General features: G+C 41.0%; 1 protein-coding gene across 1 annotated transcript in view; it reads left to right on the forward strand.

Annotated features, from left to right (window-relative positions):
- The window catches only part of LOC120998363 (zinc finger protein OZF-like), a 36,832-nt gene extending 28,257 nt beyond the window's left edge, over nt 1–8,575 (forward strand). Inside the window, exon 3 of the mRNA XM_040429031.1 lies at nt 5,350–8,575. Within this exon, the coding sequence (XP_040284965.1) occupies nt 5,350–6,461 (1,112 nt within the window). The 3' untranslated portion in view covers nt 6,462–8,575. The remainder of the gene's footprint in view (nt 1–5,349) is intronic.
- Nucleotides 8,576–9,055: the final 480 nt, after the last annotated feature.

Raw genomic sequence — 9,055 nt, forward strand, 5'->3', positions numbered from 1 at the left:
ACCAAATCTTCTTTATTGTGCAAAAACTCCAAAGCACAGTGTACAAAAGTAGCAACGTTTTGGCTAAGTAAAGCCTTTGTCAAGCATATGTAACAAGTATAAATGCTCACATATAAATAGTAAAAATAAAAATAAAACACCCCCACATTAATGGTGGCCCAATAGACAAATAGATGGGCGAACACAAATCAAATGTAACCAATAGCAGTGACGCCTCACAGCGATTCCTAATTAGCAGACATACGCCCATCTACCTCACCTGCATAAGATGTTCCATAATGGCAACCAGCGTGACACTCAGGGGCGTAGCTAAAAGCTCATGGGCCCTGGTGCAAGAGTTCAGCTTGGGCTCCCATTCCCTTAGTGCTTGTTGACAAGGGGCAGGGGAACACATATCCTTCCTGCTGCCAGAGGCAAACATTGAAAGGGCACCCCCTCATGCCAAATTCTTGACCTAACCCCTTCCCTCCAGCCAGAGGTGTAAATTGACCAGCATGAACTTTCTATAATGCCAGTGTCTTATGTGGCACACGGGTCTTTGGGCCCTCTCAGGCTCCTGGGCCCGGTAGCAACTGCTACCTCTGCACCCCCTATAGCTACGCCCCTGCACTCAGCGTCCCATTGTAGCGACTGCGCATGTCCGCGCACGTCATTCGGCCGCGACTAAGCAAGAAATAGCCACATCACGCGAGATTAGACTAGCGGCGCAACTACCAATCAGATGCGCCCACACCGACGGCATCATAGCCGGCGTGAAAGTCATGTGACCGGAAAGATTCCGTCACATGACCGCTGTAAATATATATCGTATGTGTAAGTTGCGCTGTGTTGCTATGACCAAGCAGTGCTACATTAAAATAATATATAGACAGAGACCTCCAGAGTATGTCATATATTAACAGGTAAGGAGAGGCACACGTCATAAGAATAGAGAAAATTACTGCAGCAGGCCGACCACCGTGGAAGAAGTCCCACAATGGTCGGGTATAGCAACATTTACATAGATGTGTCACCACTAATAAGGTGATTTAAATGGGGGTGCATATAGAGCTCCAACATAAAAACATATAGAAAAATACATACAGCGGACGGAAGTCTAGCTGATCCCTGCCACATTGAACTCCAGATTGAGTCCAAACGGCTGTAAGGACCTCAGCGTGTATATCCATTTTAGTTCTTTTTTTCTCAGTATAGCATCCTTATCTCCACCCCTACGTAGGGTGCCCACACTGTCAATCACCCTGAAACGCAATTGGTTGACAGAGTGCCCGACCTCCACAAAATGTTTGGCTACAGGTTTGTCCATGTTTGCCTTGTGGATTGTGCTTTTATGTTTATTAATCCGTTCACGGATTTCCATAGTAGTCTCACCTACATAGATGAGACTACAAGGGCATTGAATGACATACACAACATCACATGATTTACAAGTGTAGTAGCCGTTGATCCCCTACTTTTTGCCACTATAGGGGTGAGAAAAATGGTCCCCTTTTAGGATGTTGCCACAATTGCAGCAAGACAAACATGGAAAAGTGCCACTTTTACGTGGGGCAAGGAGCCTTTGTGTACCCAGACCACGGCCACCAACATCAGTTTTTACCAACCTATCATGTAGGCTAGGGTTCCTCTTGTAGGCCATCATAGCTGGGGACTTAAACTTCTCAATATCTGGCAGACCTCTTTGCAGTATATGCCATTCCTTCCTAAGGATGTGGGCAATGTCCCCACTGTCCCAACCAAAGATGGATACAAAGGGAACTCTAGCCACGGATCTGGCCTTTGTTGGTTTGTGGAGTATAGACTCTCTGTCAACCAAAGCCACCCTTTTCTTGGTTCTACTTAAAAGTGTCCTGGGATAACCACGCTCAATGGAACGATCACACATGGCATCCACCTTCTGACCCTCAATAGCTGGCTTTAAGGTAGGGAGTCCAACATTCGTCGTGGGTGGTAACTGTCATGTGTGAGGAGAGTGTTTCTATCTGTGGGCTTTTGATAGAGGTCCGTTTTGATTTGACCCTCTACCACGAGTACCCGTACATCCAAGAATTGCAGTTCACTTCTAGAGGACGTGACCGTGAACTGTAATCCTGGTACACCAGCATTCAGGTGTGAGTGGAATTCCTCCAACTCGTCAACTGTGCCAGTCCAGATCATGAAGATGTTGTCGATGTAGCGCCACCAACATAGGATCCTCCCCGAAAATTGGGATTGGTATACCAGCCTGTCCTCCACCTCGGCCATAAAGATGTTAGCGTAGGTGGGGGCCACATTGGACCCAATGGCCACACCCCGCTATTTTAATGTAGCACTGCTTGGTCATAGCAACACTGCGCGACTTAAACATACGATATATATTTACAGCGGTCATGTAACGGAATCTTTCCGGTCACATGAGTTGCACGCCGGCTATGATGCCATCGGTGTGGGCGCATCTGATTGGTAGTTGCGCCGCTAGTCTAATCTGGTGTGATGTGGCTATTCCTTACTTAGTCGCGGCCGAATGACATGCGCGGACATGTGCAGTCGCTACAATGGGACGATGAGTGTCACGCTGGTTGCCATTATGGAACATCTTATGCAGGTGAGGTAGATGGGCGTATGTCTGCTAATTAGGAATCGCTGTGAGGCGTCACTGCTATTGGTTACATTTGATTTGTGTTCGCCCATCTATTTGTCTATTGGGCCACTATTAATGTGGGGGTGTTTTATTTTTATTTTTACTATTTATATGTGAGCATTTATACTTGTTACATATGCTTGACAAAGGCTTTACTTAGCCGAAACGTTGCTACTTTTGTACACTGTGCTTTGGAGTTTTTGCACAATAAAGAAGATTTGGTTGGACATGCTGCTGTGGCCTTCGATTTTTACTGCCTATCTTTGGACCGCCTTGGATCTGGGGTCCCCTGCCCAGCTGTTTCATTTATACCACCACAGCTCTGCATAAGCCAAGTGAAGTGCTGCTTCTAATTCCTTTTTTCTCTGCTTCCTCAGGACATGGTCACAGCAGGAACAGTGGACAGTTTCAAAAAGGGTTTAGACAAATTCTTAAAAGTAAAAAACATAAATGCTTATGAAAACGTGTAGAAATCTGAGTCTCACTTCCTTCTGGGATTCGCGTCCCCACCTATCCCTTGGTTGAACTTGATGGACATTTGTCTTTTTTCAACCATATTAACTATGTAACGGTGCTGATAACTTCCCTGTGATCTGTGCATCTGGGGGCAACACCACCACATGTGTTTCCGGCTTCCACAACGGCTTCCACAACTACTCATGAAAGCCAATTTTATACAAAATGTATAATACAATCTTCGTAGACCTCTCTCAAGGACTCTGAGATACTGTTTGGAAATTTCTCTCTATTTCATCCTAGGTCGACTCGAGAGGATCCACCCGCCATTTCTCATAGCGTTTTTTTGAATATTTTTCAGTAACCGGCTTTAACCCCTTAAGAATGATGACTTTTTAAAAATAATTTTCATTTTTAACTCCTCCCCTTTCCAAGAGCCATAAATCAAAGTCTGAAGTTATTTACTGAAGTCTTGCGAAACTTCAGAGATAATTAATTTCCCTCGCCAGAGCGCATAAATTTGAATGCTGTATGGAGATGGATCTCCATGCAGCATTAAAACTAAGTTTTGTGATCTATGATCCAAAGCTCAATTCGCTCAACACTATTGAAACCACTGAAACTTCAGTGATCGGTTTCAAAGCCCCAAAATTTCATCAAAGATAAATGAGCAGATAACTAAGACAGATAAAACAGTCAGAAGTAGTTGCTAACGAGCATCTAATCCAGCTATTTTACCAGAGAAATGTCCTTGATTGGTTGGATCTGAGTGTGGTTTTAGCTTATGCAACAAGCCGCCCCCCCAGGGGCGTGTGGTGTGTGGTGCGGCCTATATGTGTCACAGTGCTCCTACCTGGGTACAACGGACCCCAGGCTTAGGCTCCGAAGCAAATAATGGGGAAATAGTTGAGGTAGGGGATAAATAATAACTTGAGTCCAGACCTTGGTAAACTTTAACAGCAGCTTTACTTGGGTAAACTTGATTCCAGACAATATTCAGTCTACTCTTACATTAAGGGTTTCTCTTGGTTCCAGCAGGCTTTGGCATAAACTGGCAGTCAAACTTGATAACTCTGCTTTCTCTCTTTCTCTGCTGGGGTGACAGGCTTGCTTATTAACTCTGATTTCTTTCTCTCTGCTGTGCTAAACTCTGCATGGGTCTAGTTACTGGACTTTTGGTCGGTTCTGGTATCCTTGGATTGGGGTGCCTTGGGCTGTTATCCGCCTCCTGACACTCAGTAAAGTAAATTAGCATGGATTCCGAGTGCTCTACAAGCTACTCCCCTTTGGTGACTCCTGCTCCAGCCGAAGAACAATTTCCTCTGGCCGCTACTTCTTTCAGGTCTTCTCAGCTCCACTATGGAGTCTAAAACTGGGTTTAGACTATCTAGATTTTGACTATCTAGATTTAACAATCTAGAACTGCAACCCATCCCTTCTGGTAGAAAGCAGGACTCGCTAATTCCTGCTCAAAACGAGGAGAATGGAATGGTAAGTAACATTCTATCCATAGATCTATCTCTCTTCCAGATACGCTGCCACCTGCCGGTGAACCAGGCATATTACATTTACAAAACAAACAGTTGCATAACAATAATATCAATGCACAATAGTGAAAGACCTGGAAGTAAATACAAAGATGACATTCATGTTAACCATAATAGACAGTAGTGGAGTGCAGAAATGGTAATACCACTCCGAGGTATTACACTTAGGATGGGTCACAAAAGACCATTGTATCCTGAGGGACCACTGTATATCCGTCATCCGTCAAGGGTTAATAAGAAGTTATTATTTAAGATTTTTCATTTATTTTTTGTGATTTAAACTTTTTTCAGACAGATTCCCTTTTTTATTTGGAATTCTATTGCATGTCTCAACTTCAGATAAAAAGTGTGCATTAGGTAAATCATATTCTAATAAAATACATACAAATAGGGTCATTTATCAAACTGGTGTAAAGTAGAACTGGCTTAGTTGCCCATAGCAACCAATCAGACTCCGCCTTTCATTTTTGACAGCTCCTTTACAAAATGAAAGGTGGAATCTGATTGGTTGCTATGGGCCACTAAGCCAGTTCTACCTTACACCAGTTTGATAAATCTCCCCAAAATTCTTTTAACCCAGACATTGTCATCTGGGGTTAACTACATTTTTTAAACAAAAGTTACATCTATAAATCTCCTATTTTAAAAAAAAAAGGTAAAAAACCTTTACTACCCTTCATTTTAGTAACCTCTTACTAATACAAAATCTAATTTTAATCCTAACAGAAAATCTCAAGAATTCTGAGGAAAATGTCATATTAACAGTAGACTATAAAGAAAAAGATGAAGATATCGGGCAGCGCTCTTCAGAAGAAAACCTAATTACCTGTAATGTACATCAAGGACTTAACTGTACAGACCCGTCATATAATTCTCCTAATCATGAGGAACCTGCTCCTGACCAATCACAGAATGTTACCACAATTATTGGGCAGAAAGGGGGTAAAAAGTTTAATTGTGGGGAATGTGGAAAACACTTAAAAAACAGATCCACTCTTAATGCCCACAGAAAAATTCACATTGGAGAGAAAGCATTTTCATGTCCAGAATGTGGAAAATGTTTTGCAAATAAAGGAAATCTTATTAGACATGAGGGAATTCACACAGGAGAGAAGCTATTCCCATGTTCAGAATGTGGAAAAAATTTTGCAAATAAATCAAGTCTTATTATACACGAGCGATATCACACAGGAGAGAAGCCTTATAAATGTTCAGAATGCGGGAAATGTTTTAAAAGGAAATCAGAATTTGTTGCCCATCAGAGAAAACACACAGGAGAGAAGCCGTATTCATGTTCAGAATGTGGGAAATATTTTAAAACAAAAGCCATACTTATAAAACATCAGAGAATTCACACTGGAGAGAAACCATTTTCATGTTCAATATGTGGGAGCCGCTTTATATGTAAATCAAGTCTTACTCAACATGTGAGAACTCACACAGGAGAGAAGCCATTTGCATGCTCAGTGTGTTCAAAATGTTTTTCTAAAAAATTCAGTCTCCTCATACATGAGAGAAGTCACACAGGAGAGAAGCCATTTTCATGTTCAGAATGCGGGAAAGGTTTTACAAATAAATCAGATCTTGTTAAACATCTGAGATATCACACAGGAGAGAAGCCGTATCCATGTTCAGAATGCGGGAAAAGCTTTGTTACAAAAACAAAACTTAAAGATCATCAGAGACTTCACACAGGGGAGAAGCCATATTCATGTTCAGTATGTGGGAAATGTTTTGCAGATAAATCATATCTTAGTAGACATGAGGAAATTCACATAGATAGATCAAATGTAATTATATATCAAGAAGGTCAAACTGTGCTACTGCAAGTGCTATAAAGATATATTGAGTTTTATTATACATCAGAGAATTTACAGGAGTGAAGCCCTTTTCATGTCCAGAATGTAGAAAATGTTTTACAAGTTAGTCAATTCTTGATGTATATCAGAGATTTCAGACAGGAGAGAAGCTATTTACATGTTCAGAATGTGGAAAATATTTTAGACAAAAGTCAAGTCTTGTTGCACATGAGAAAAATCACATAAGATAAATGATTTTGATGTTCTTTAGGTACCATATGTTTTACGACATCATAAAATCAAATTTTGAAACTCACATAGAGAAAGAAAAAAAATAATTTCGATTAACCTGAGTTCAACAGTGATCAGGATCAATGGAAGAAAAGTATTGTGGATTTGAGGAAGAAAATAAGAGCCTTGTTTACTGTAGAGCAGTGAAGATGAATTGTCACAATGAACCTTGCTTCCTACTGTATTCATACCTCGACTCCAGGCTCGGACTCACCCACAGGGAAACAGGTGAATACCTCGGTGGTCCACTGACAAAGATGGGCCCTCAGTAACCCATTACAGCCTCTCAGCCAGCCTACATCCATACAACTCAGTGGTTAAGGTGATTTCTCGGTACAAAAGCAAGCCAGACAGCATCATTTTCCCCCAGGGACCCAACTTCTCAAAGTTTTTGCAGGAATCACCATAATGAATCATCTTGAGCGTCTTATTGCTGCCTGCCGCTATGTGAGTAGGTAATATTTGCATGTAGCTGTACAGTGGGCTTCCAGAATGAATTTTACTGGTGGGCTCTAGGCACCCTCGTCTGACACTGTTCCACCCACACTGCAGGAGAATTCAGAGGAACATAGCAAAAAAGGAAGGACTTCCCTTAGAGACTTTTAGGTAACATAGGTGGACATATTGATATTTTTATATTCATTTGTACAGTATAGAAAGATAAAGGTGATGGGGAAAATAATAACTTAAATTTGTAATAATTTGTTACACAAAATATTCATAGATCTACCAAATCCTTCTCTGCCTTGAATACCCAGCGATGTCCCTTTGGCAAAATCAACCTACAGCAGGTGTTTATTAAAGAGTCTTATTCACATACTATATGTGTATTTTGGTCAGTATGTAATGTCCGTATTTCTAACCCTAACTTAGGAGTAGGTCTAAAACATGGAAAACATGACCATATCTTAATTAAATTCTACTCTGTCTATGTTCTATTCGCTTACAAATATCATGTTACAAATGTTACAAGCAACAGGGGTCTACATCATGTTCATCTGGTTACTAGTTTTGTTTGAGCGTTAGCCTTGTATCTGAATCTGTGTGTGGTTATTGCCTTCTCTGATTGATAAGGGTGGAGTCGCTGATAGATGAGCCTTTTATATATCCAGACTTTACTCCATTCTAGTTATTGGTATAGTGTTTGCCATGTGCATTTTTGTTCTAGTCCTGTGTGTTTTATGTTTATTCTGGGAACTGTATTTCCACCATTTCTTGCTGCGTTTTATTTTTGTCTGTTGCTTTGCTGTAGCTTTGTCCTGGCTGATTTTTTTTTTACTTAAATTCAAATAGAGTAAGTTCAATATTGCCTCTTTTCTGCTCACTATCATTCATTCACTATCTTCACATGTGCCACACATCTGCCACCCACTCCATTGATGGATTATCTCCTTCTGTGACCCACAGCATTCAGTTCCTATCCACCGGTGATTTTGTTTCAGTGTCATGTTTTTTGCCAGTGTTGAAACATGTTTCATTTGTGATATGTTTGCAACTGTCTGTTGGGCAGTTCAGCCCTTCTTGGTACCCATACCCCAAGGACTTCCAGATCTATTGTTATCTATTGGACTGGCAAAGGTAAATTCCAGTTCTGCAGTCTGTGTTGTTGCCAATACAAAATACCAAAAGACACAGATGTCAATGAGGCCGTACTGTCTACTGGTCTCTTACATGTGAGGTGTTGTTTCCTATTCTTCCATGAATAAGCATAACATTCTTATAAAGGCTAAGGATTACTAGAGTGCACAAGGACTAAACATTAAAGTATAAAGCTTTAATACAAAAACTGTATAATTGTGTTACTATCCACACAGCAGGGATTTTACATGAGCCGGTCCTGACACAATGATCTCCCATCAACCTGCTCTGTACATAACTGTGCTAGGCTGTATATTTCTTATGCTACTGTGAGCAGGATGTGTGTAAACGTGCTACCATGGCCGCAGTGTCTCCAGACTTGTCTCCCATCAAGCACTTCTGGGGATATTGGTTGGAAATTGAAAATGGAGCTGCCATCAGCGGATCTTGATGATTTGCGTGCCCAAGTGCATTCAGCATGGTAGAACATTCCTCAGACCACCATTAATAACCTCTTTGATGGCATGCCAAGACGTGTAAGTGTGTGTATATCTGCACGTGGCACTTATACCCCATACTGGACAAATTTAGATGTTTTGAATGTGTTGCATATCATTTATATGTATATCGATCCTGTGATTTCCATAATGCCATGTCTTTTCATTCTTGATGTTGAAATTTCAATGTTGAAGAGTGTAAATACTTTAAAAACCTTTTGTGACTTTTCAAATAAAAACATCTTGAAATTCCAGTTTTATTGGCCG

Source organism: Bufo bufo, chromosome 4, assembly GCF_905171765.1.
Source record: "Bufo bufo chromosome 4, aBufBuf1.1, whole genome shotgun sequence".
Taxonomy (NCBI): domain Eukaryota; kingdom Metazoa; phylum Chordata; class Amphibia; order Anura; family Bufonidae; genus Bufo; species Bufo bufo.